The following is a 27,275-nucleotide window of genomic DNA, read 5'->3' on the forward strand; positions in this document are numbered from 1 at the left end:
TTATTATTTCTAAGAGTTTCTCTTTTCCTATGGTGGCTGTTACATAGTTCAGCTATTTCTTCCAGGTGGTCAGTTTGCCTTTCGGTTCTGACTAGGGTGCGTCTTGCCACACGGGGAGCTACAGTCTGATTGTGGGTAAGGGTTTCTCTTTTCCTCTTTGTTTCCAGATTCTAGGCTCCCGAGGTTGCCGGGGAACCTCCCCCCGAGGTGATGAGAACCGTGTTTTTATTCCGGTCCTTCTTCAGCCTGCCCGCTGCCTTCTCCTTCCCTTCCGCCTCCCTCCCCGTCCTTCCTTTCTTTCAACATTTAGGTCTTTGAACCATCTGGAATTTATTTTTGTTTCTGTCGAGTTTGGGATCAGATTTGATGTTCTCTCCCGTCGGTCCCTGGTGTTTGTATAGCACGGACTCCGCCTCGGTGAACGGTGCCCATCGACAATGTTTGGGCAGGTCTTTGCTTTCCCAGCCCTTATCCCAGCGCTGAGGTCCACGGAGGTGTTCACCTCCTGCCCGGCTGCCTTCCCGCCTGGCTCCCGTGCCCTGCATGGGCATCCGCTGCCGTCCTCTGCTCTGGCTGTCCCTTCTCGAAGTCCCTCTGCAGATGGCTGTCCTCACTTGCTTCCTCTGGGCGGGGTCAGCCAGCCTGGCTGGGAAGGGCCAGACCGCACCGCCCACTGTGCCTTTGAGGTGCCCGGCGCCCGGCCACAGGAAGCTGCGCTTGACCGCGGCTCCTTCCCGAACCTTGCCCTGGGCAGTGGAGTTTGAATTGCACGTGCTTCTCACACACCACAGATTATATTTTCTTTAGCATTTTCCCAGCCATTTAGAGAGTAGGGGACCGCTCTTAGCGCACAGACCACAGAAGAGCGCAGCGTGCCGACCGCTCCCTGGGCCGTCTCTGCCCCGGAGCCCCAGCTGGGCTTCTCCGCGCCCGCCCTGGACCCTCCCCACGGAGGAGCCCCGGGTCCCAGGCTGCAGCTCCAAGCACCGCTTCTTTGAGTCGGCACAGTATGTGGGTTCACGGGGTGACACTTCGCAGTCCGCTCTACCCCCAAGTTCTGGGAATAACTTGAAACAATGGGAGCCGTGCAAGTGTGGTTTCCAGGGGTGTCACACTGTCCCCTTGCTCATTGGTATACATGTTGTGTGCAGAGATGTCCTCCCGGAAGAGGAGGTCTCGTCCCCTGTAACATTTTAATTTCTTCACAGCCTCATAGACAATGATCGCAAGGTCATTGTGGTGTAAAAACATCTTCCTGGGGGCGTACGTGCTTTCTTTTTTTTATCCTCACCCAAGGATATTTTTCCATATTTTGTTCAGATAGAGTGGGAGGGAGAGAGAGAGAGAGAAACATCAATGTGAAAGGGACACATCGAGTGGCTGCCACCCACACGACCCAACCAGGGCCGGGTACAAACTGCAACCGAGGTACGTGCCCTTAGCGGGAACCGAACCCGGGTCTCTCCGGACCGCAGGCCAACGCTCCAATCGTTGAGCCAAACCGGCCAGGGAGCGTACGTGCTTTCTTTATTAAAAGTTTTGTGCGCCCACTGCCGTTGTTTCTGTAACATGCCGTCTGCAGTGAGACATGTGACACTGTCCCCTGTGCTCACCATGCCTCTGCGAGTCCCCAGCTCACGGCCTCGGGCCGGCGCCTTGTGACAATAACACCACAGAGCTGTCCAGGGTCTCGGAAGCCGCGAGTTCCTTCCGTAAACATGTCACTGTAGCAGTTACTTTGAAATAGACGAGTAAAGGCAGCATTTGCGAGGTCAACCAGGAAGTGCTAAGATTTTCATGGGTTCCCACTTCCTCACGCCCCCAGCTCTGCCTGTTGGGGAGCGGGCTACGCCCCCCAGCTCTGCCTTCTGGGGAGCAGGGCTATGCCCCCCAGTTCTGCCTTCTGGGGAGTAGAGCTCACGCCTCCCAGCTCTGCCTGTTGGGGAGCGGGGCTCATGCCCCCCAGCTCTGCCTTCTGGGGAGCGGGGCAAACAAAAACTGTGATATTTGTTTAAACTCAGTCCCAAGCGATGTTCCACGTTTGGTGAGTTGCTGGCAGGGAGGCCCTGACATTCTCAGCCGCAGGGGGGCTCCCTGCAGGTGCCAGAAGGGTAACCCTGATGCAGCCCCGCTTCAGGTCGGCGCCCTCGGCCGTGCCAGGGAGGGGTTGGCATCTGTGTCTAAAGGGGGCCCCTGAGGCCTGCGAAGTTATACAAGCTCCCGAGTCAGCCGAGCCCGAGCCCAGACTGCGCGGAGGCCTGTTCCCATCTGCTCTTGCTCTGCGGGGAGCCGCCGGGGGGGTCAGCTCTCGCCACCGTCGGTGGACGTGTGCACCCGTGTGTTGCACGCTCTTCTGCGGGCACACGCACCACACGGAAGCCACCGAGCCCAGCGGTTTAAAGTCCTGTCGCGGGAACCGTAGTCGCTTCCTCTATCATCCTAGCTCCCCCCGCAGAGCAGATCCCCTCACGGGAGCACGTCATTTCGGCAGCATCGTTGTTGGTGGTTCTTTTTCTTCCCTTTGACATCTGTCCCCTTGGCCGTGGGTGAGTCTCTGCTGGGCAGGCTTCTCAGTGTCCACGCGGCAGATGTCGGCCAGTCTTCCCCGTGTAAGGACACCGCGTGGCAGCCCTGAACGCCACCTGTTTTCCCTCCGGTCTCAGCGCCCGTGCGCCTCCTCCGTGCGCGTGGCTTGGTGCCCCCGTGGACCTGGTTCCACAGAGCGCGGGCCGGGCCACAGCGGGGCAAACTCTGCCCACAGTGTCCAACCCTCAGACTTCTCGGACGTGTTCTCCAACTTCCGTGGTGCCCGGTAAAATGCGACAAACAGGCTCTGCCACCACACACGCACCCTCAGGACTCGATCGTTACTGGGGCAGGGTAACCACGGAGCAACCCCCCAGTATGTTTGGTTGTAAATTCTCAAGATGGTTGTCATGCTATGAGAAAAGGGCAGAAGAATAACGGGGCACAGAAGCAGGGCGTTAACAAATAACGGAAATGATAAAGGCTCCGGTGGAAAAGTAGAAGGCTACACGGAGCTGGAAATGCGTTCCTGTCACTCGTCACCCAGGCGGTGGGGTCCTTCTCCACCGAATCCACGGCCCCTCTGGGGCGGTGTCACTTTGGAGGCTGGGGGTGTGGGGGCCGAACACGCCCTTTAATGGTGCAGGGGGGAATCACCATTAAACTTTTACCAGGAGCAAAAGGAAAAGCCAGCCACCTCGGGGTCTAACCCTAACCCTTGTCTTGCCCAGCGGCGTGGCCAGAGCGTGGACACAGGCCCACTTCGGGGAAGGGTCCGGCCCGGTGCTGCTGGACGAAGTGCGCTGCACAGGCAACGAGCTGTCCCTCGAGCAGTGTCCCAAGAGCGCCTGGGGCGAGCACAACTGTGGCCACAGAGAAGACGCCGGGGTGTCCTGCACCCCGCTGACTGGTGAGACCTCCACCCCTTCCCCTGCCAGCCCTGCCCCGCTCGGATCAGCCTTCCCTTCCCCGGGTCTCAGTGTCCATAATGTTAGTAAATGAGCATAAAAAGACACATGCCCCATAAAACAACCGCCAGAAACATCTAACAGCCCTTGTCTGTTACACACTCTCCTTATTCACAGATCTTTCTGAATTTTTCATGGCAGGGGCACACGGCCCTGCGCAGCTAGATCCGGAAACCGGCTTGGCTGCAGCGTAGCACCCAGGGGCCAGCGTCACCGCGTCACCGCGGTGCTGCGTTTCAGGCTCTGGGTGTCCGCCTGCGCCGTTCCCCTGTGAGCGGTCTCGACTCAGCCGCCCTGGTGGGCGCTCGGTCCAGTGCTGTTAAAGGGACCGTGTTGACCTCCGTGTGCTCGGTTTTCAGACTGTCCCCCACCACAGCCCGCCAACCTGTGCCACCTGCTGTACGAGGGGCGTGTCTGAGGGCTGGTGGGGGGGTGTCTGTGCTCACTGTCCTGGGGGCAGAAGAGGGAGATGTCCCCAAGGGGCGTCAGGTCTCACGAAGCCGTTGTTTCCGGAGGACAGACTCCAAGAAAAGGTGGGCTTTCAAACTGTCCTTAAAAGAAATTTAAGAAAACACTTCTTAGGGCCTATGACAGGCTGAAGTGAAGCCTTTTCGTTAACATGGTTCTATACGTGCTGTTGTTTTCATTAGCAGGACAGTCACGTCCGTACACAGTAGGGGTGCGGAGTTCACGCCAGAGCCGAGCCCCTTCCTCTGCGACAGGCTGGCCTGGCGCTGCAGCCACGAGGGTCAGTGCTGGCGGCCCGCAGCTTCCATTCAACAGCCCTTCTGTTGCCGGGAGACACGCCTTTGCTTGACCAGACCCCAGAGATTCATGAAAAGCATGACTTTCACCCAAGATTACTTGAGTGTTCCATTTGGGGCAGTATTTGGATGATTTTGGATGGAAATGGCACTAAAATCTAATTTTGGGCGATAACTTACAGTATTGTGAATCCGCTCAGAAGCCCACTGCCGGACTCTAGGAACCGAGATCCGCTGAGTCTGTAAGATGCACGTTCGAATCTGTATTCTCAGCGGAAGGGCAGAGACGCGGCGTGTCCCAGTTTCTATAGCCCACGTGGCCGAGGAACGTGTGTGAGCACCGCCGCTCCCACCAGAGGGCGTTTCCCGTCTTTGCATTTCAGTGTTTCATCTGCAGCTGCGGTTTGGGCTTTTCGAAGTTACTGTGTTTTCTTACTTTTGAAGTTTATTTTTATTTATTTTTTATCCTCACCCGAGGATATTTTTCCATTTTTTGTACAGATAGAGTGGGAGGGAGAGAGAGGAAGGGAGAGAGAGAGAGAAACATCGATGTGAAAGGGACACATCGAGTGGCTGCCACCCACACGACCAACCAGGGCCAGGGACAAACTGCAACCGAAGTACATGCCCTTAGCGGGAACCGAACCCGGGTCTCTCCGGACCGCAGGCCGACACTCCAACCGCTGAACCAAACTGGCCAGGGCCAGGGCTTACTTTTGAAGTTTAAACAGCGAATACTGCTCCGTCTTCAGGAGAGGGAAGCCATAGGAAATTTCCCCAATATTATTTAATCCAGAGAAGTCTGCATCGCTCCCTTGGAATGAAGTCAGAATGTTCCCTGCTCAGAGAACAGGCGCACAGATCAAAGGAAGGGGTCTGTTAGGGCAGATACGCGCCGCATCACACTCGCGAGCTCCCCGCGACCTGGTCCGTGGTGCAGCCCGGGCACGTCGAACAGAAAAGCCCGGAGAGACCGACATCTGGTGGTGTTTCTGGTGACATGGAAATGCCGTTTGGCCCTTTTCTGAGAGTGATTTGCTTCGTGTCTGTGTCTCCTCCCCACCGCAGATGGGGTCCTCCGCCTGGCCGGGGGGAAGGACAGCCACGAGGGTCGCCTGGAGGTGTATTACCGGGGACAGTGGGGCACCGTCTGTGGCGACGGCTGGACGGAGCTGAACACGCGTGTGGTGTGCCGGCAGCTGGGACTGAAGTAAGGGCCGGAGGCAGCCAGGGGCCACGCGGCTTTCGGGTCTGGTCTTGGGGTCCGTCCTCGGCGTCTCCGCACGAAACACGCGTGCTCTCTGTCCTGCCCCTGCCCCTGCACACGGGGTATGACACAGGACGCAGTCCCATTCTCTCTCATGATGAGTAACCGTGGCCCGCTGTTCCCTTCTTCCCCTTTCCTGCCGGGGCCCCTCTCCTGAGTGACTGGCTGGAGCGGGGTGGCCGTTAAGTCCCTGTGTGAATGGTCCGTGTGGTCCGGCACCTCCCTGCTCCCGGGCACCGACAGGCCGGACGTCGCTGGTCTGAGCGGCAGAGGAGCCGTGTCAGGTGCTCTGGGCTGCACTGCCCCTTCCCCAGGGACGACAGTCACCATTTTTTGTTTGTTTGTTTTTTATCCTCACCCGAGGACATTTTTCGATATTTTGTTCAGATAGAGTGGGAGGGAGAGAAAAATATCGATGTGAAAGGGACACATCGAGTGGTTGCCACCCACACGACCAATGAGGGCCAGGGACAAACTGCAACTGAGGTACATGCCCTTAGTGGGAACCGAACCCGGGTCTCTCCAGACCGCAGGCCGACGCTCCAACCGCTGAGCAACCGGCCAGGGCACAGTCAGCATTTTTATTGGAGGGAACAGCCTTCTTGTCATGAGATGGCCTCTGGGACTCACCCCGATCTCGCTCTTAAAAGCTGGGCGCCGCACTCCGGGGGACAAGTCTTGTGTCTCGCACACGATCATTCCCGAGCGAGCGGACTGAAGGAACCACAGACGGTGCCCGCGAGCTGATGTCTGCAGGGGCTCACGCGTGCCCCCCGTCCTGGCACCCCGCTGTCCTTGGGGTGCTCGAAAAAGGGCACAAGTACTTCATTTCAGCCTGAGATGGAGCTATTGCAAATATTCAGTAAACCTTAAAAATATACTTTCCTTCAAGCTAGGCATGGCCATTGTTTATATATATATATATATATACACACACTATATATATATACACACACACATATATATACTTGTAAAAGTAACATAAAATACTAGCAAACAGTTGAAAGGAAAGAAACCGAGAACCACCCACAATGGTTTCTTGCTCGCACCTTCATTAGCACACGAGCTGTAGGAGTGGCGTGTGATTTGCTTCTATCCACATCTTTACCTTCATTTTACTGATAGTCATAATTTCTGAATAATTCTCACCTGAGGATATTTTTCCGTTATTTTCAGATAGAGTAGGAGAGAGAGAGAGAGAAACAGCGATGTGAGAGAGACACATGGACTGGTTGCCTCCCACATGACTCCATCCGGGACCGGGGATCGAACCACAGCCGAGGCACCTGCCCTTGGCCGGAATCGAATCTGTGGCTCTGGTCCGAGGGCTGGCGCTCTAACTGCTGAGCCGCACGGGCCAGGGCCATAGTCATAATTTTAATGACAACATAGGTTCCACTGAGTGTTTATACCACGATTCACTTAACACTTAGGTTAGTTTAGCTTTTTCTGTTACAAACACTGCTATTCTGAAGCTGTAGATGCATATCATCGCCCAACATCTTGAATTTTCACGGGTACTGCAGTTATACTTATTGGGTCAAGGGGTATGACCTACCAGCCAAATAAATACTGGTATTTCCTGAACAAGAAGGACCTAATAAAGTCATTTCATGTTCAATAAATCTGTTACTGAGGGCTGTGTGCCATTTTACAGATTTAGAAAGAGTGCTAAATACTTTAATTTACTATTTTTAGACTCTTCCTCATTAAGGTAAACAATTGCATGACACTGACTTTTCCCTCCATACTTCATGCGTTTTGTTTCACAAATCCATTTAGTTTTTCTTCCGCATCTGCCGCGTCAGCAGAACTCAGCTGTTCTAGAATGTTCTCCACTATATTTGTCAGTTCCGATGACTGTGTTAGAACAGGAGTGTGCTCACACCCCCTCAGCGTCCACGGGCATCTCTGAGAGAGGCTGTCCGTCGAACGAGACGGCCGAGTGTGGGTGTCCTTGCACAATGACATCCCGGAGCCAGGACCTCCGTGGCCTGTGGACGGTTGTGCGGACGGTGGTGGTCAGTCGGGCCAGTGGACCGTGACGGCAGCGTGAGATTTAGGTGGTTCTTTTCCTTGCTACCACTCGACTACTCAGCGACGGAGTAGGCCTTAGAAGTAGGAATTAAAAGTCCTCCCTTTTTTTTAGTTAGTTAGAATGTTACTTGTGTTAAATTCATTTAATAACTAAGTGCACAGGAAAAGGGTGAGGACGATTCACGCCGGACGGGAAGATGTCTTCGTGTTTCAGCACAGAAATAACAGCAGCGCCGGTTTGAGCGCGAGTTTAATCACCCAGATTCTTGGAGCGGAGAGACGCCCTCCATAGCCTCTCGCTGGGCGATTTCTGGAGGCCTGGGATGTACCGGGCGCTGGGGGAGGGGAGCGAAGGCGCAGTCTGACCTAGTTACCAGGCGGGAGTCTGCAGGTCTTCCTTACCCCTGCAGCCTCTGCATTTCTGACAACCCACCGAGGTTCCCCAGTGCGGGGTCACAGACAAGGTCAGTTGGAGCACACATATAATTCATAAAAATCTAAAACATCAAGTTCATGTAACCTTATGAAAATCTGAGAACACCGTCTGATTTGGGGGAGTCCAAGCATTGGGCACAGTGCTTGAGGAACGGCTGAACTACTCCCCACTTTTTCTTTCGGGGGAGAGGACACCAAAGAGGCCTGAAGCTGATGAGACCCCTGAGCTCCCAGCTCATCAGGGCCCCTGCAGGGCCAGCGTCCTCGCTCCTGGGTCCCCGGCGCTGAGCACGGCAGGCCCCGAGGTGCGGCCTCTGTCTGCATTCCCTCTGGCTGGAGGTAGGCTGTAGACTAAACGCGGGACGGACAGGGGAGAAGGTCAGCTGTCCCTCAGCGACCCTCTGGGCCGGGCCAGCACCATGGTCCAGACGCATGCAGGAGGGCGCTGATCTCGGCCCGGTTCAAGTGGGAGGAGGAACACGCGTCCTCCGGGGTCACGACGCCCAGTCAGGTTGCGTGTTCCGCGCCGTGTGGTCCCTGGAGTGTTCTCTGCATGTGTCTGTTGTTGTGCAGGTCTGGCCGGCCAGCCTCCGCCACCCACTTTGAGGGGAGCGCAGGGCCCGCGTGGCTGGGGCACGTCCGCTGCTCAGGAAGGGAGACCAGCCTCCTGCAGTGCGCCAGGCCCCGGTGGGACTCGCACGACTGCAGCCACCCGGAGGGCGTCGGTGTCACCTGCTCCGCGGGCGGCGAGGGACACAGGCCGTCTCTGGGTGAGCAGCCCCTGCGCCCCTGTGCCCGGCCGCAGGCTGGCACCCCCTCTCTGACCTTCCCGTCCGCTTCCCAGTGTCCTTGTGTTCAGTGATCTGCATTCCAAACAATAATCTTCTGAGTGTTTCCACCAATGTTATGCAATGTCTACTCCTAAAGTTGTCTTTCTGTACTAGAAGCCAGGTTTCTTACTAAACATGTTTATAATCACGTGCGTCTGAAAGACGGAGTAACCAGGCGGCCATGTCCACTCTCCCGCCCACGGGTCCCAGTCTCGTTCTCGTACCTGTCCGCTGGACCGTCAGCGACAGGGTTTGAACCTCTCCCCACCCACGTGCCTTCCGTCCTGAGGTCCTGTCAGCCCTGGTCGCCAGCCGCCGTGCTCTGGCCTGACCCAGGCTCCCCGAGTGTCCCGGGCTCCTCCCCACGCTCACTGGAGCGGGCGCCCACCGGTCTTTCCGCGATTCCCCACTACTCTGGACCCCCAGGGCCCTTCACTGCCCCGTCCACCGTCGTCCAGGCTCGTGGCCGAATGCAAGGTAAGTAGCTCATCCCAGGCTTGAGCTAATTATGGATAAAGGTCCTCCTGTCAGCAGAGGGCAACTGCCTGTCCCTTGACTGACTGACCAGACGGGGGCAGAACACACACGGATGAACAGTCCAGGGGGGTGTTAAACAGACACTGCGCCCCTCGACCCAGCTCTGCTCGCCGCCTCCTGTAGCCCTGTGTGTACACCGCACAGCACTCTCCGTGTGATGTGCTCTGAGTACACAAACACCCACAGGACCTCTCACCTCTGGCCTCGGGGTGAGTCAGCCTGGGTGTCCTCCAGCTTGGAGACAGTGGAGTTTCCGTCTTCGTGCTACGAAACGGCAGGACTTGGCGATCGCCCGGTGCTGACCTGTTGGGCCCTGACGTTGTCAAGGTGCAGGTCATTCCTCACAGGCCCTGCGATCATGGCGCCTCCTTGTGGTCACCCAGCACTGGGCCAAGCGCACGCACAGGCTTTGCTGCACCCTCAGGGGTCAGATTCCAACTCTTCCTTCCCGCTGTCCCCCCGCCCCGCTCCCGACTGCTCCCAGAGGATTTATGATCCTCCCCGATCGAGTGGGGAAGGGTGACACGTGTCTGCGGGGATCGAAGGGATCGAACCTGTTTGCTGGAAACGGATCCCCCCGGCCCCCAGCAGCAGGTGTGTGGGTCGTGGAGTGACCGGTGGAGGCGCCATCGGTGTCCGGGTGACCAGGTTCTGGAAATGACCCACAGGAGCCAGCACAGGCCTCTCGGAAGGTCTCTGTGGTTAAACAGATACCAGAGCTTAGTTCTCCCGAAGACGTTTTTAATTCCAGGCTTCTTGACATATTTCTTAAAAATGTAAAAAGCTGAGGGCGATAATTATTCGTGAAATATGTGATCTTCATTTTGCATCCCTTTGGGCCTAGTTTGGGTAATGTGTCTATTAGCGGTTCGTTTGACCGAAGAACATCATGTCGGAGCCAAGTCCCCTTTCGGAACAGTCACTGCCATTTACTCGTCCAGAGACATCGTTACTTTCCCACTAATCAAAGGGACCACCCGGGGGACCGAGAGCAGAGAAAAGGCCCCGAGCTGGCGAGACACAGCGTCTCGGGGTGCTGAGCTGCAGGACTCCTCGTCCTTACTGTTTGAGGGTGACCTGTGCGCCTCCGCTTTGTGAATAAACCGCCCTGAGCGTTGCAGCGGTCCGATGAGCACCCTCTGCGTTTGGGTCCGTGATGGGCGAAATGCTTCAGGCAGGTCTGTGGGTCAGCAGAAGTGATTCGCGGGAGAACGCGGGCCAGGCCCACGTGAGTCGGGGAGTTTGTGGAGATCGGTTCTGCGGAGGGGCCCGTCCCACAAAGCGCGGAGATTTTGGACAGAGCTGGCGGGCCAGTCACGGGCCGCGCAGGGCTGGGAGCGGAAGAGGGTCGAGGGAGCGAAGGACACGGGTCCATCTCGCCACAGTGTTTCCTTTCCGTGAGCAGAGGTCCGCTCAGACTTGCGTACGTTGGCTGGATGACATTTTCGTTATTAGCTGCGTACAGCGCTTCCTTGGTCCGGGAGCATGTTTCATTGTGTCCCTAAGTCCTTCCCTGTGGGTCTTAGGGCTGGAGGCTGGAGACCCTTGTGGGAACGAGGAAACAGACAGAGTGCGCATTTGCAGGCTGGGGCTGCTGTGACAGGCACCGCGGACCCGTCCTTAGAGGGCACGTGGTGGTTGTCCCAGTTCTGGGCGCTGCAAGTCCCAAACCAAGGTGCCGGCAGGAGGGCCGGAGTCGGGCTCTGGCTGCTGGGCGGCCGTCTTCTCCCCAGCTCTCCTCGCTCTGCCTCTGCGTGTGTCCGTGTGTTCCCTGTCATGGGGACACCGGTCCGGTGGGAGCGGGCCCGCCCCAACGGCCTCCGAGCTCCACTCCCGAGAGCATGCGGCACAGGCAGGACTTGCAGCACCTGCCCTGCTCACGGTGCCGGCAGAGGCGTGGAATCGACACGCGTCTTCATTTGCTCAAGATCAGCTTCTCGCCTCCCACGTCTCAGCAGCTTTGAGGCCGTAAGCCCTTCCTGTGGGATCAGTGTACACGGGGGGCGTGAGGTGTTCCTGTACCTGCCTTCCTGTGGGATCAGTGTACACAGGGGGCGTGAGGTGTTCCTGTACCTGCCTTCCTGTGGGATCAGTGTACACAGGGGGCGTGAGGTGTTCCTGTACCTGCCTTCCTGTGGGATCAGTGTACACAGGGGCGTGAGGTGTTCCTGTACCTGCCTTCCTGTGGGATCAGTGGTAAAGGGATCAGTGTACACGGGGCGTGAGGTGTTCCTGTACCTGCCTTCCTGTGGGATCAGTGTACACAGGGGGCATGAGGTGTTCCTGTACCTGCCTTCCTGTGGGATCAGTGTACACAGGGGGCGTGAGGTGTTCCTGTACCTGCCTTCCTGTGGGATCAGTGTACACGGGGCGTGAGGTGTTCCTGTACCTGCCTTCCTGTGGGATCAGTGTACACGGGGCGTGAGGTGTTCCTGTACCTGCCTTCCTGTGGGATCAGTGTACACAGGGCGTGAGGTGTTCCTGTACCTGCCTTCCTGTGGGATCAGTGTACACGGGGCGTGAGGTGTTCCTGTACCTGCCTTCCTGTGGGATCAGTGTACACAGGGGCGTGAGGTGTTCCTGTACCTGCCTTCCTGCGGGATCAGTGTACACAGGGGTGTGAGGTGTTCCTGTACCTGCCTTCCTGTGGGATCAGTGTACACAGGGGGTGTGAGGTGTTCCTGTACCTGCCTTCCTGTGGGATCAGTGTACACAGGGGCATGAGGTGTTCCTGTACCTGCCTTCCTCTCTCCCTCCCCCGTCCGCTCACCCACGCAGCCAGCAGATGTCTGTTCATGCTCCCGGAAGTTCCTAGCCACTGACTGTGGATGTCTAGCTCTGTTCAAGGACAGATGAACAGGCACGAAATAAAACAACTCAAAGTTAATGTCTTACTACGTAGAAGTCAGTGGTGATGAAATCATTTGAATGTTATAGTGTCCTCCCTCCCTCACTGCACAGCTGATGCATGTCCTCTGTGCCGCCAGTCCCCAGCCCTGGGGCCACAGAGTGGGGCCCTGTGACCTCATGGCTTCAAAAGAGAGCACCAGCCCTGGCCGGTTTGGCTCAGCGGTTGGAGCGTCGACCTGCGGTACAGAGAGACCCGGGTTCGGTTCCCGCTAAGGGCACGTACCTCGGTTGCAGTTTGTCCCCGGCCCTGGTTGGTCGTGCGGGTGGCAGCCACTCGATGTGTCCTTTCACATCGATGTTTCTCTCTCCTCTCTCTTCCTCTCTCTCCCTCCCGCTCTGAACAAAAAAAAAAAAAAAAAAAGAGAGCACCAGAGTGGATCCGGTTTTTGTTGATGTCTCTCTCTCTCTATCTGTTGCCCAGCAGATTTTATAGCTGATTTTATTTTATTTTTTTTTCTTTATTGATTTTAGAGAGAGAGGAAGGGAGAGGGAGAGAGAGAGAGAAACATTGATGAGAGAGAACATTGATTGGCCGCCTCCTGCACGCCCCCCACTGGGGATCGGGCCCACAACCTGGGCATGTGCCCTGACCAGGAATCAAACCGGCGACCTCTTGGTGCAGGGTCGACGCTCCACCACTGAGCCACACCGGCTGGGCTTATAGCTGATTTTAAAACCACGTTCACTCCGTGTATCTCGCGCACTGGCTCCGTGTGCGTTTGGCTTCCTAACTCTTCTGAACCCTGGTGCAGGCTTCCCCGTCAGGCTGGTGGACGGAGAAGATGAGAAGGAAGGCCGCGTGGAGGTTTTCATCCGTGGCCAGTGGGGGACCATCTGTGACGACGGGTGGACGGACAAGGACGCGGCTGTGACCTGCCGGCAGCTTGGCTACAGGTGAGGGGACCCGCTGATTCGGAGGGTGACGTCATGAACGTGTCTGATGGGCCAAGCCTTGTTCTCACGAGCTGCTTTGGAAAAGCAGTGTTCACCGTTTGATTCCGAATTCAAAGCCTGTGAGCAGAGTCTGCCGAACCGCGTGTCTCCTCGCGGGAACACGCACGAGGTCCCGTGGCCGTGGCATTTCGCTGATAGCTCCCCACTCTTCATCCCACCTCTGTGACGTCCGTGTCAGCGTCGTGGCCGTGAGACGGTGCGGCTCCTGAGATCGCAGGGGGTCTCGTCACACGTGGTGACGCCCCATCCGGTCACGGCATCAGAGCGCTGCCGTCTGTGCCGTGTCAGCCCCGAGCGCCTGCCCCGCCCGTCTGCCAAGCGCCTTCTCTTTGCCTTCTCTGTGTTTTTTGTCGTTGCTGGATTCGCTGCTCAGGGCCCAAGCCCGGCGCGTCAAGCTGTCCCGGGCGAGCGCAGAGGCTGTGCCGAGGGTCCCTCGCTCCCACATGTCACTCAGCGCGAGTTCTGGCGAGGAGGCCCCCTGAAACCAGCCGGGGAAGGGGGAGCTTGTCCCCGGTGAGAGCGGACGGGAGAAGGCAGGCGCCCCCGGTGAGGCCTCACTGCCGAGTCCACGGCTCAGCGGCTCTGTGCGTGTGCATGGCGGCCAGGGACACCTGGGGCACGCTAGGGGCGTAGGGGTGCAGGTCCGGGTGGGCTCGGAGGCGTTGCCAACAGCGGGTGGGTCTGCAGTATGCCTGCACTGCACATCTGGGCATGTCTTCCTCGGGGTCCATTTAACCAGTCATTCCATGCAGAATGCATCCTTTCAGTATTTCTATTTTGATTCAAGTCCAGCGTTGTTTTTCTGACATTGAGATTCAGTGTGTTCTTTGCTGCTCAGTTAGTGCTTTTCGTTACCGCTCAGCTGTGGACCTAGTTCCAGGCGTCCTGTGGTCAGTGGGTGCCCCATCGGCGATGCAGTTTCAGCGTCCCAAGTTGGCGCGTGACACGGACTGTCCGCTTTGAAGCCATGGGCAGTAGGGCCGGTGGGACCAGTCTACCTGAGACGCCTCCGTGAACTCAGATTGATTTTGTTTGCTTCGCCCACACATCTCTCGTGCTCCTTCTTCCCTTCGAAAAAATATGCTTTTATATCACTGTGTTCACGTCGCATTCCCAGGGAGTTTCCCTATTTAAATCAGCCACTGGAGAACGTTGCTGTTTGAGAACCTTCTTGGTCACACTTCGGTTTTCCTGTGGCCACGACCTGGGAGACCTCGTAGTTCCTCCGGGAACGTGAAGGGAGAGGCCAGGTCTGACCCTCAGACCGTGCCTGGGCCCAGCTAAGGGAGGAGACGGTCCCTGAGCACATCCTTCTGGGCATTTTCGCCTCCGTCTCTTCCTGCACTTTCATTGCATTTTACTCATCGCCACTTAGTCCTTCTCACGTCCAGCCGCAGGGTGAACCCGGGTGGGGAGCTGTCCGGGTGAAGGGAGCGTCCGCGGCAGTTTCGTCATGTTCATGTTGGACGTCATCAAGAAAAGCGTTGAACGATTTTACTTGTAATTGTTTCTTAAAGCCTCTTAGTCAGTAAAACAGGCATTTAATGTTACTATCGAACAGATTGGATGACCACCTTCTAGTGCATAACCCACCATTTCCCATCACATAGTATTTAAATGAGAATCGTTTGGGTAGCTGCTCGCTCTGAATGTCCTTGAACTTTTTAATAGTTTCCCACGGGGGGGGAGTGGGGTTCCGTGGAAGAGCCCGTGTGTAATTGTGAACGGGTGGTGACTAGAGCAGGGGTCTTTTCCCGCGTGCACGCTGAATTGTTAAAAGCCTTCAACACAGCGCTTGTTTGTAGAGATCAGTCCAGAAAACGCGGCAGCTGTCAAGGCTGAGCCATGTCAGGGAGCATCGGAGGCCTGGCCCAGCCAGCTGTGTCCTGCTCCAGGAGTCATCCTTGGAAACACCGGGAACCTGACAGCCTTAGAAAGCATGTTCTCCGGGGGAGGAACAGAGATGAAGTCATGACCCCGGGAGCCAGATCTGGACACGCTCTGCTTTCTGAGCATCCGCAGGAAGCAAGCGGCATGACTTCATGGTTACGTAACGTCTGCCGGGTCTCCAACAGCAGCGTGTTGTTTTCAGAGGTTCGGAGAGAATGCGGTGACGTCAGTCAACCTTGTTAAGAGACTGAATGGCCACAGGGGAAATTGCATCCTCTGTGAGCTGGGGTCAGTCCATTAGCAAGTGCTTCAACAGGACATGTTTCCGGAACTGCGTATTTACCACAGTGACATTCCTTGAAAGAACTTAGAACGTGGCGTGTCTCTGCTGTGTAAGTAGAGACCTAAAACCGAGGATATCTAATTTTCACCTCACATCTAAATAGCCGCACAGGATTTCATTCCTGGCGTATCTGTGCGTGAAGTTTAAAAATAGAGCAGTTGTATCACTCTTCAGTTATAACCAATGAAATATAACCGTCACAGGGGGTTGACATTTGTCCATTCAGTTTAAAAAATACACGAACAAGCTCTTCTTTGGCCATCGCAAATTTTACATAGTTTGTTTTTCTCCTTGAGATTGTCATTTACCTTTTCGTTCCCCACAGAATTCTAACATTACGCTTTAAAAATGCGTCTACATATAGACATACGTGCAAATGTGTGTGTGTGCTCACACGCAGGGAGGGTGCAAGAGAGAGAGAAAGTCTTCTAACAAGTACCTCTCTGCATGTTAAAATTTCTAGCACACAAATGATCAAAAACAACAAATAATTAATTATTCAGCGTAGGAGATACACGTTGACCAAAGCTCCTGCTTCGTCACTGGACCGGTGGGCTGCTGTCATCTGGTTTGAAGGGTTCTTTGGGCCACTTGAGAGGCTTTTCAGTCTGTGGCAGGATCTGGGGTGAGTGGAAGGGATGCCTTTCTCTCGTGAGGTGGGAGAAGAGACATTTGGAAACAGGAGTGAATCTTGATTTTAGCAAGACCACTTTTAGGAGAGACTACGCGTGGAATCTGAGGATCTGAATATCGAGTTCTGCAGAGCCCATGCCCCCTTGCGACGTCCGCATCTACTCCCAGGAGCCCCACACCCCGGCTAAGGGTGAATGGATAGCGTCCCCGTCTCCTTGAGATCCCCACTGTGAGCCTCTGCCCGCCTCCTGCCCGGTGGGGGTCTCTCCTCTTTTCCTACAGATGACACAGTCCTCATTTATTTCAAAAAAGTCAAAGAAAAATTCATCAGATTTCACTGTATCATTGAGGATGTCTTTAATCATGCACGTTTATAGTCGAGATGGTCTCTAATTTCTTCCTGTTGTCTAAGATGTCACATGCTTTGAGTCTGTAAGTTAGTTGACTGATACATTACCAGGAAATCATCCTTTTGTTTTATTGAATGAGTCTACTTTATTTTTTACCTGTTGAGTTCTCCTTGCCATCCACTGTTACACCGTGTCCTGCATTACTGTCTGTTTGTTCTGTTCTCTGATTTTTTTTTTAATCCTCACGCGAGGACATTTTTTCATTTTTGTTCAAATAGAGTGGGAGGGAGAGAAAGGAAGAGAGAGAGAGAGAAACATCGATGTGAGAGAGAGACATTGAGTGACTGCCTCCCGCACGATCCTAACCAGGGCCGGGGACAAACTGCAACCGAGGTAGGTGCCCTTAGCAGGAACCGAACCCGGGTCTCTAGTCCGTGGGCCGACGCTCTAACCGCGGAGCCACACTGGCCAGGGCCTGTTCTCTGCTTTGCAAGCAATCCAGTTTTCTACTTCCTCTCCTTTCTCTAGTGTCTGGAAGGTCAGTGCCCTTACTGTTGCACTAGAAGTTCTCTCTAGAGTTTTAGCAACATACCGCATGTTTTCTTACCCACTGCAAAAATTGTCTGTTACTTCTGCGCCCCGAAAGTATCAAGACCTTCAGCGTCCTGTTCCTGGCTTTCTCCCCCACTCATCCTCACCCCTACTCGTCCCCTCCCCCGCTCCTCCCCTTCCCCGATCCTCCCCTTCCCCGCTCCTCCTCACCCCTACTCGTCCCCTCCCCCGCTCCTCCCCTCCCCCGCTCCTCCCCTCCCCCGCTCCTCCCCTCCCCCGCTCCTCCCCTCCCCCGCTCCTCCCCTCCCCCGCTCCTCCCCTCCCCCGCTCCTCCCCTCCCCCGCTCCTCCTCACCCCTACTCGTCCCCTCCCCTACTCGTCCCCTCCCCCGCTCCTCTTCACCCCTCACACCGAGGAGAACCATCTGGGACGTGAGTTTCTGCAGGCTGTTTGTTTGTACCTTTCTTCACATTATGCTCTTTGCATTTCAGGTGGCTTTACATTACACATCCACGTGTCAGCCGTTAGTTTAATTTTTAAAAAGATTAATAAAATAATTTCTGGCAATTCTGACAAGAAAGGAGAAGACACGTAAGCATGAGAGAACAGAAAAGGAGGATAAGCCCAGATAATGCAGAAAGTTAAAAATATTGTCGAATACCGTGAAATACTTGTCGTAATAAATCTGGAAATCTAGATGACATGGCCAGTTGCCTAGGAAACTGCACATTTTCAACAAAAATGTAATTATCAAAATGGAAGCAACAGATAGGAAACCCAGCTAGGTTAATTACCACGGAAGAAATGACGCTGACCTTGACCAGACCTCATGACAGAGGGTTCCCGAGTTACATAAATTGTTGCAGGACAACAACAAAAACTTCACACCACCTAAAACAGACGGAAGTATTTCCATTCATTTATGAGGCTGCGATGACTTGATTTCAAGACGAGACAAGTACATACTCACACAAAGAAAACCGTGCGTAAGACTTTCCAGCCCTGGCCGGTTTGGCTCAGCAGGTAGAGCGTCGCCTGTAGACTGAGGGGTCAGGGTTTGGATTCCCAGCCAAGGGCACGTGCCTGGGTTGCAGGTTTGATTCCCGGCCCCGGTGGGGGTCGTGCAGGAGGCAGCCAATCTGTGTGTCTCTCTCACATTGATGTTTCTCTCTCTCTCCTTCCCTCTCTCCTTTCCACTCAATCTAAAAAGCAATGGAAAAATATCCTCGGGTAAGAATTAAAACCAAAATATTCTACACAAAATGCTAGCAAATTTAATCCCACGGCGTAGAAGAGAACAATTTAGCACAGACGACTGGAATCTGGCCAAATCCGAGTGCGGAGCCCTCCCAGTAATGTGCTGTAGTTGTCATCTATAAACGGAACTAAATCCGATCATCTTAATAGTGTTGAAAAGTTATTTAAAAAGCAACCTTACTTATATTGCTTAGGAATCTGAGAATAAAATAAAGCCACCTTACTTGTCGGGCACAAACAAGCGTCGAAGGAACAAACAGGGTGCGTACCATCACCGCATGACAGTCGTGTGGGGAGCCCCCCGGCATCGGGAACCGAGGCACCAGCGTTGAGCAGGGCTTCACAACTGTAGTATGAGTAATACGATTGTCCGCCTCGAGAGCCCGGGGAATCCACCAGAAAGACACCAGAACGCGACATACATTATAAATATTTTTATTTTATTTTATTAAATTTTTTTTTTCTGTATTGATTTTAGAGAGAGAGATAGAAGCATGGATGAGAGAGAACATCGACTGGCCGCCTCCTGCATGCCCCCCACTGGGGATCGGGCCTACAACCTGGGCATGTGCCCTGACCAGGAATCGAACCAGCGACCTCTTGGTGCAGGGTCGACGCTCAACCACTGAGCCACACTGGCCGGGCCATTATAAATATTTTTTAAAAAGCATTGGTGTTCCTATATGCTAGGCAGAAAAGAAAAAGAAAAAGAAAATCTCATTTATAGAAGGTACAAAAACAAATGAATAAAAAAAATCTAGGCGCAAACCTGACAGGGATTGAGACCAATGGGAGGAAGACAGGGTGTTTCCTGAAGCTGGAAGTCCTAAAAATGACCCTCCCAGTCCTCAGTACCGCAGGCCGACACTCCAACCGCTGCGCCAAACCGGCCAGGGCGTCGCAGTCCTAATGAGAAGACAAATTAGAAATTAATCTATACATGAAGTGCTGTCCTTGCAAAACTCTTTTGTTGTCTTGGTGGGGGGTGCTTGGGAGGGGATCCAGTTTCCAGATTCATCTACAATGCAACCAGGTGATGCTGGCACAGGCAGAGGGCCCAGGGACCCCCACTGCCACAGTGGGTATCGCCCTCGGCGTCCCCGAAAACCACGCTGGGACATAAAATACCAAGGCCCGTGCCTGGCCCCCCACCACGGATTCTGCTTTGATTGGCCTCAGGTGGGGCTCAGGTCTTGCTACATTTTTTCAGTTACAGTTGGCATTCGATATTATTTTGTATTAGTTTCAGGTATACAGCATAGTGGTTGGACAACCACAGACTTTACAAAACGTGACCCTGATATTTCTAGTACCCACCTGGCACCATGCATAGTTAGTTACAGGTTTTGCTATATTTTAAAAGCCCTCCAAGGTAATTCTAATGTGTTGCCAAGGTTGGGAATTACTGAACTGTAAGAACCAAGAAAAAGCTTCAGGACGTATAGTTTGATGAATAAGTAAATAAAAAAGCCCTTCCAAATGGTAGGAGAAGTTATTTGAGACAGTTACTTTCGGGGCTAAAATAAAGCCAGGTCCCCCCTTCCTAACACTAAGCAGACATGCCTTCCAGACAGAGAACTGTATGTACAGAGTAAGACAGGAAAACGTTTTCTTCAAAGAGTCCATTTCATTGCGCACAGCCCAGCGCATCGGTTGCTTTCCGAAGACCCGCCTTGGTCAGCAGCCTGTCCTCCGAGCCTGAGAAGGGTCCGCGCCGTGGTCTCCTCAGGTGTGTGACTGGCTGGCCTCTCAGTCCTCGCAAATGCTCTGCTTCCAGGGGCCCGGCCAGAGCCAGGGCCATGGCTTACTTTGGGGAAGGAAAAGGACCCATCCACATGGATAACGTGGAGTGCACGGGAGCCGAGAGGTCCCTGGCCGACTGCATCAAACAAGAGATCGGGAGACACAACTGTCGCCACAGTGAAGACGCAGGCGTTATTTGTGATTATTTTGGCAAAAAAGCACCAGGTAACAGTAATAAAGGTAAGTCCTGGGCCTGTACAGGTCAGGAGCTTTAACCCCAGTCATGACTCGGAGCACACAGCCCGTGCCTCAGGAACGCACACAGCCTATACCCTATAATGCACACAGCCCATGCCCCAGGAATGCACACAGCCCGTGCCCTATAATATACACAGCCCACGCCCCAGGAATGCACACAGCCTGTACCCTATAATACACACAGCCCACACCCCAGGAATGCACACAGCCTGTACCCTATAATGCACACAGCCTACGCCCCAGGAATGCACACAGCCCACGCCCCAGGAATGCATACAGCCTGTACCCTATAATGCACACAGCCTACGCCCCAGGAATGCACACAGCCTGTGCCCTATAATGCACACAGCCTACGCCCCAGGAATGCACACAGCCTGTGCCCTATAATGCACACAGCCTACGCCCCAGGAATGCACACAGCCTGTGCCCTATAATGCACACAGCCCGCTCAGACGCTCCTGTGTACAGGCAGTGAGAGGCTCTGCAGGGAGAGCCCGGGGCGAGGCAGGAGTGCATTTATGGCTGTCCTCTCTGCAACCTCCCATTTCTGCATGCTGGGCCACTTCTGTCCATGCCCTCCCAGCACGCGAGAAAGTGGCCCAGGTCCTCGGTGTCCCAGAAGACCCAGAATGGACATCCACTCCGTAAAAAGAAGGGAAGGGATGGAAATATGGAGATGAATAACAGAAAGGCACTTCTGTTCATCCTGACATTTTAAACAACAGGGATAGTTTAAACATCCATTACAAAAAGAAAATTAGTGTTTGTAGATTCGATTCTGTGAAATTAGAAGTGTCAGGAAAAGGAGAAATCATCTTTCAGTGACAGATAGTAACAGATGTGTCAAGCTTGAACAGGAGAGTTCTCCAAAGCTCCGAGCTTAACTTTTATGAAACAAATACTGCTTTAAAAACGAGTAAGTGGGAGAACTTGTTGTGTTGGATAAAACTGCTTCTATTTTATGAAAAGAACAATCACCTCTATTTATGTGGACTGAGAGTCCACAGTCTTGATACATTGGATTTTCCTGAAAATTAGGTGCATCTATATTTGAACATTCTCCTCTAACATCTTTTCACAACTGCCTAAGGCAAGACAATAAATAGCGTTGAGAGTACAGTTCTCTGCGGGGCTTTGAATATAGAGAAATCTTCATAACGCTTTGGTCTCTGAGATATATATATGTATATATGTGATCAATATGATTTGGCCAGTCCTTCCTAAGTATTGGTTATAACTTAACTTATTAAATTCCCTTCAATAATTCAAACTACAGCCACACGTTGAATATAACTAATATAACATAACATTCTTTGGATTACTCCTTAAGCAAAAGGAAAACACACCCATTCGATCAGATGTTTTGCTATATTTTCAGGTAACCCTATTTTAAAACACGACACGCATAGATTACTGCATCACTGTTCTCATGCCTCCCGAGGGTGGCAGCAGTGCTTACTCTGATGCCTTTCTGCGGTGCCAGTGGCCCTGCGCCCCGTGAAAAGCCGTCACCCCAGACCCGCTACGTTGTAGAATCTGGCGCACGAGCCTGATGTTTCTGTTGAGGCTGAGACCCGGGGACCGGCCCCTGCACGGTGATTCCAGCTGAAGCCGTTGGTCGGTCGTCTGATGGGACCCTCTTATCAATGAGCTTCATTTTGCTTTTTAAATGTTTGCAACAGTGGCTGCTGTGGCCTTGAGCAGAGTTCCCCTCTGTCCGTCGGCGCTCTGCCCCCGAGTGAGGTCAGCTCCCGGCCTGCTCGCTCGGTGTCACACCGTCCCTGTCCTGGTGCCCAGCGCTGCCCTGCCCTGCACGGCACCGCAGCCTACGTGTGTGATGTCCCGTAGTTCACAGTGGCAGTTAGAGGACCCCGCCCTGAGCGAGAAGGATGAGGCTGGCCAGTCTGAGGCTGTGTGGTGTGCTAGTCCAGTGCTGGTGTCCCGCTGGGCCCTCGACCTGGTCACTGGGGGCCACCGGTCATTGGGGGACCAGGTCTCTGGGTCCCTGGCACGACTCCCACTCTTCTCCTCCGACACAGCCAGAAAACAGTCACCGGTACCCAGGGACTCCCCCGGGAGCACTAGCCTGACCTTAGTCCGCTGCTGGGCAGCGCCTCCCCACTTAACGTGGCTCGGTTGATGCTCTTGACAGAAGTGTGTTGCCTCGGGGAGTTGGACTGACTACAGTTTGCCACTTAGAGGGGCTTGGTGACCCTTTGGGGATGTTAATGCCTGAGTCCCGGTAGACTCCGACCAGGACGCCCCCAGGACACCCCCAGGACGCGCTCTGCTCCTGCGGAGTCGCGTGTACACGCGGGCTCGGCTGAGGGTCGTACATGCGCAGCAAGCGGTGTCGGCCACCGACCACCGGGGTCTTTGTTCAATGTTCCCGAACCACAGACACTTCTCTGAGCAGCAGAGGAGGAGGTGCAGGTACCGATGAGGTCAGACCTCCGGCCGCTGGGAAGCGTCTCAGAGACGCCGGTGGGACCCTCGGGACGTCCCTCCCCTGCGGCCTCAGTCGGCAGAACAGCTTCTTCCCCCCGAGGAAGAGCAGCCTCTGACTGGGAGAGGGAGGCACCTGAGGTGGGGAAGGAGCAGCAGGTCTGTGCTCCTCCCTGGGGCGGTCTGAGAGCGCGGTCCTCACCCTCACCCCTGTCTGCCCAGCGCCCCTCCCGGCCGTCTGCGGGCTCAGGCCGCTGCACCGGCGGCAGAAGCGGATCATTGGCGGGAAACACTCTTTAAGGTAAGGGTTCCGCAGCCGGGGTTCTGCAGTCGGTTCCGCAGCCTGGGTCCCGCAGCCGGTGTTCGCAGCAGGGGTTTCTCAGCTGGGGTCCCGCAGCAGGGGTTCCGCAGTCGGGGTTCCGCAGCCTGGGTCCCGCAGCCGGGGTTCCGCCGCAGGGGTTTCTCAGCTGGGGTCCCGCAGCAGGGGTTCCGCAGTCAGGGTCCGCAGTCGGGGTTCCGCAGCCTGGGTCCCGCAGCCGGGGTTCCGCAGCAGGGGTTTCTCAGCTGGGGTCCCGCAGCAGGGGTTCCGCAGTCAGGGTCCGCAGTCGGGGTTCCGCAGCCTGGGTCCCGCAGCAGGGGTTCCGCAGCAGGGGTTTCTCAGCTGGGGTCCCGCAGCAGGGGTTCCGCAGTCAGGGTCCGCAGTCGGGGTTCCGCAGCCTGGGTCCCGCAGCAGGGGTTTCTCAGCTGGGGTCCCGCAGCAGAGGTCCCGCAGCAGGGGTTCCGCAGCTGGGGTCCCGCAGCCGGGGTTCCGCATCCGGGGTCCCACAGCTGGGGTCCCGCAGCCGGGGTTCCACAGCGGGGTTCCGCAGCCTGGCTTCTTCGTGTCCCGGCGTTATTGTTTCGCACACTGCACACAGGGATACGGATTGGGGGCTGTCTGCCATCACGAGGGACGTTATTTTCTAATTAAACACGGGCCACACTGAGCATTCAGGGTCCTCGGATGCGTCCTCACGTCGCTGTCCTGGTTTATGAATACGGGTGCTGACAGGTACGTGGCTCCTTCCGCCGGACAGCTGGACAGTGTGTCGCTGAGGAACCCATTGCTTCCACAGTCTACTTGTGGACGCGACTCGTTTCGATATGATCGTTTTGCCTGCTGGTCCCCTGATGGAAAGCCCTTCAGGCCGCGGGGGAGAGTGGGGGGGAGAGAGCACACTTCCGTCATGAAGCAGGGGGTCCGCTTGTTTCCAGGTGCCCGGAGGGGTGCAGACGGTGCCCGTCTGTGCAGGGCTAGAGGGCACCCTTCTGGAAGCAGGGGGTCTGTCTCCCGGATCCTTTTACACGTCCCCCAACAGCTGCTGAGTCGGTGTCGTAATGGACGCGTTCCTTCGCCTCCCTTCCTCCTGGGATGTAGACGAGCAGCTTACTTTCTCCGCAGGGGCGGCTGGCCCTGGCAGGCGTCGCTCCGGCTCAAGTCGTCCCACGGAGACGGCAGGCTGCTCTGCGGGGCCACGCTCCTGAGCAGCTGCTGGGTGCTGACAGCCGCCCACTGCTTCAAGAGGTAGGTGCACCCCACACGGCCGGCCCTTCCCGCTCAGCCTCGGCCCTTCCTTCCCGCTCAGCCTCGGCCCTTCCTTCCCGCTCAGCCCCCCCCATGCCCTTCCTTCCCGCTCAGCCCCCGGCCCTTCCTTCCCGCTCAGCCCCCCCCATGCCCTTCCTTCCCGCTCAGCCCCCGGCCCTTCCTTCCCGCTCAGCCCCCGGCCCTTCCTTCCCGCTCAGCCCCCGGCCCTTCCTTCCCGCTCAGCCCCCCCCATGCCCTTCCTTCCCGCTCAGCCCTCGGCCCTTCCTTCCCGCTCAGCCCCGGCCCTTCCTTCCCGCTCAGCCCCCGGCCCTTCCTTCCCGCTCAGCCCTCGGCCCTTCCTTCCCGCTCAGCCCCCGCCCCTTCCTTCCCGCTCAGCCCCGGCCCTTCCTTCCTGCTCAGCCCCCGGCCCTTCCTCCCCGCTCAGCCCCGCCCCTTCCTTCCCGCTCAGCCCCCCCGCCCCCCTTCCTTCCCGCTCAGCCCCGGCCCTTCCTCCCCGCTCAGCCCCTGGACCCTTCCTTCCCGCTCAGCCCCGCCCCTTCCTTCCCGCTCAGCCCCGCCCCTTCCTTCCCGCTCAGCCCCGGCCCTTCCTTCCCGCTCAGCCCCCGGCCCTTCCTTCCCGCTCAGCCCCGCCCCTTCCTTCCCGCTCAGCCCCCGCCCCTTCCTTCCCGCTCAGCCCCGCCCCTTCCTTCCCGCTCAGCCCCGCCCCTTCCTTCCCGCTCAGCCCCGGCCCTTCCTTCCCGCTCAGCCCCGCCCCTTCCTTCCCGCTCAGCCCCGCCCCTTCCTTCCCGCTCAGCCCCGCCCCTTCCTTCCCGCTCAGCCCCGCCCCTTCCTTCCCGCTCAGCCCCGCCCCTTCCTTCCCGCTCAGCCCCTGGGCCCTTCCTTCCCGCTCAGCCCCGCCCCTTCCTTCCCGCTCAGCCCCTGGGCCCTTCCTTCCCGCTCAGCCCCGGCCCTTCCTTCCCGCTCAGCCCCGCCCCTTCCTTCCCGCTCAGCCCCCGCCCCTTCCTTCCCGCTCAGCCCCGCCCCTTCCTTCCCGCTCAGCCCCGCCCCTTCCTTCCCGCTCGGCCCCGCCCCTTCCTGCTCTCCAGCAGGTGGTACCAGGGCGCCTGGCCAGGCGGTGGGCCGCCCTGGTCTGTACCCGGGGCCGTGGACACCAGGGAGGGAGCGGGGGCAGAGGGCCCTCCGGAAGCTGCTCGCTGCCCTGGTGTTAGACGGAGTCTGGACTTAGGAGAACAGAAGGTGTTCTCTGGGGGCAGCTATGTGAGTGCTTCCCCGAGAACATCTCCTGGGGCCACATCCTGTCCCCAGAGAGCTAGGGACCCCTGTAATGTAATTAGGAAGGGGGGCGGGTGCAGTTTGGTGGCCGTGCGCCTTCGGGTCTTGCTGTTTGTGTTCTAGATTTCTGCCTGTGCCTTCCAGGAGGGCAGGTGGCGTCCTGATGGTTTCTTCTCCCAAACACTTTGTCCGTCCAGTCTGACGTCTCCCAGTTCAGAGGCACGCCCCCAAAAGAAACCGGGGAGCAGGCATCAGGGTGTGGGGCGTCCGCTCCGCAGCTCCTCCCTGCCTCCCGTCCTGCGCTCCGGTCCCGGTTCGGTGACCGGTGCTGGGCTCTGCTGTGTGTATTTGAAGGTGCTCCCTGCACACGTTGAAGTAAACCGTGCGCCGTAGTGTGAAAGCGACCTTCCGAGCGGAGCCTCGGTTCCCGTCCTCTCAGGGGCTCTCCCGAGGTCTTGCGGTGGGTGGGTGGGGCCACGTCCACCCCGACCCCCAGCTGAAGTTCAGTCCCGCTGGGAGACGGAGCAGTGTCCCTGTTCCCTGCTCACGGGCCGTGCGGGGGTCTCCGCAGAGGGCGCTGCGTGGACCCCTCAATGCGCTTCGTTGGTACACGCTGGCAGCGTGGAGCATGGGGTGTCGCTGGGCTCTGCTGAGCTCCTTTCGAGGTGACGGTGCCCGGTTGCACCCACCGCATGGGGACTCCTCGCATCCCGCCCAGCGTGGTGCCCCCCACATTTTTAGTTCTTGCCGATCTTTGAGGTTTGGGATTTTTAAAACATCCGTTTCCCTGATTAGTGTCTTCTTCTTCGTGAATTCGTTGTTTGTATCCTCTGCAGACTTTTCTATTGGGCTGTCGTTTTGTAGTGGACTTTTTGTTGTAACCCAGGAGAGTCATCCTCACTCAGACATCAAGTAATTTTGAATATTAGGAGCTACCTGCGCAGGGACTGCAGCCAACCTACACAGAGGAGAACTGCAGCCCCGAGCTCAGGGGGAGGGTTGCTTATATAGGACAGGGGTTACTCAAGAGTTTAGCAGAGTAAGCAAGCTACGTGTACAGAAGCAGATATCAGCAGTTAGTAGCTGTACAAGTTGTTTGTTTTATATTTCTTAACATTTACTAGACCCCAGCCTTGAATGCCTCATTGTCCCGTCTGGCATCTCCTGATTAGTTAAGCTCATGGTCATGGCTGATGCATACCTTCCTCTTCAAGAGTTTTTGCAAAAACAACTCGGGCTTAAGGAACCCAGGGGAGGTTCCTTCTTCTAGCAGATGGAGAATTACTGGGTTATAACACTTTTTACAGGTTTGTGCTCTGTGAACACAGCCCTTGTCATGTCACAAACGCCCCTTCTCCGGCACAGGTGCGGCCTTCCCCTCGCTTGTGCTCTCTTTCTGATGAAGTTGGTTTAATTCTAATCCATTTAAACATGTCGGACTCCTTTAAAGTTTGAGAAATGTGTGGACCTCAGGAGAGGACGTTCCCATGGCGGACAGCCTGGGTCAAGAACACTTCGCCACTTGCCGGTGTGGTCTTTCCACTGCAGCGTGGATAGGTTCAGCTCGCTAATCCGACTCCTAGGCTTTACTCCGGTCGGCTGAGTCTCTGGAGCCGAGGCCCACGCGCGTGTGTGTTTCCCAAGCACCCTCGCGGACTGCATGCTCGCTGAATGGCCGTGGTCTGGACGTTCGGAGAACGACCAGGAGGAAGAGTCCAG

The 27,275-nt window shown here is 56.0% G+C and overlaps 1 protein-coding gene across 1 annotated transcript in view; it reads left to right on the plus strand.

Moving 5' to 3' along the window:
* PRSS12 (serine protease 12) overlaps positions 1-27,275 on the plus strand; it is a 58,100-nt gene that overhangs the window by 22,487 nt on the left and 8,338 nt on the right. Inside the window, exons 3-9 of the mRNA XM_036282292.1 lie at positions 3,258-3,436; positions 5,327-5,468; positions 8,571-8,767; positions 13,027-13,168; positions 20,031-20,236; positions 22,922-23,000; positions 24,141-24,263. Of these exons, the coding sequence (XP_036138185.1) occupies positions 3,258-3,436; positions 5,327-5,468; positions 8,571-8,767; positions 13,027-13,168; positions 20,031-20,236; positions 22,922-23,000; positions 24,141-24,263 (1,068 nt within the window). The remainder of the gene's footprint in view (positions 1-3,257; positions 3,437-5,326; positions 5,469-8,570; positions 8,768-13,026; positions 13,169-20,030; positions 20,237-22,921; positions 23,001-24,140; positions 24,264-27,275) is intronic.

This window comes from Molossus molossus, unplaced genomic scaffold (assembly GCF_014108415.1).
Source record: "Molossus molossus isolate mMolMol1 unplaced genomic scaffold, mMolMol1.p scaffold_m16_p_4, whole genome shotgun sequence".
NCBI lineage: Eukaryota > Metazoa > Chordata > Mammalia > Chiroptera > Molossidae > Molossus > Molossus molossus.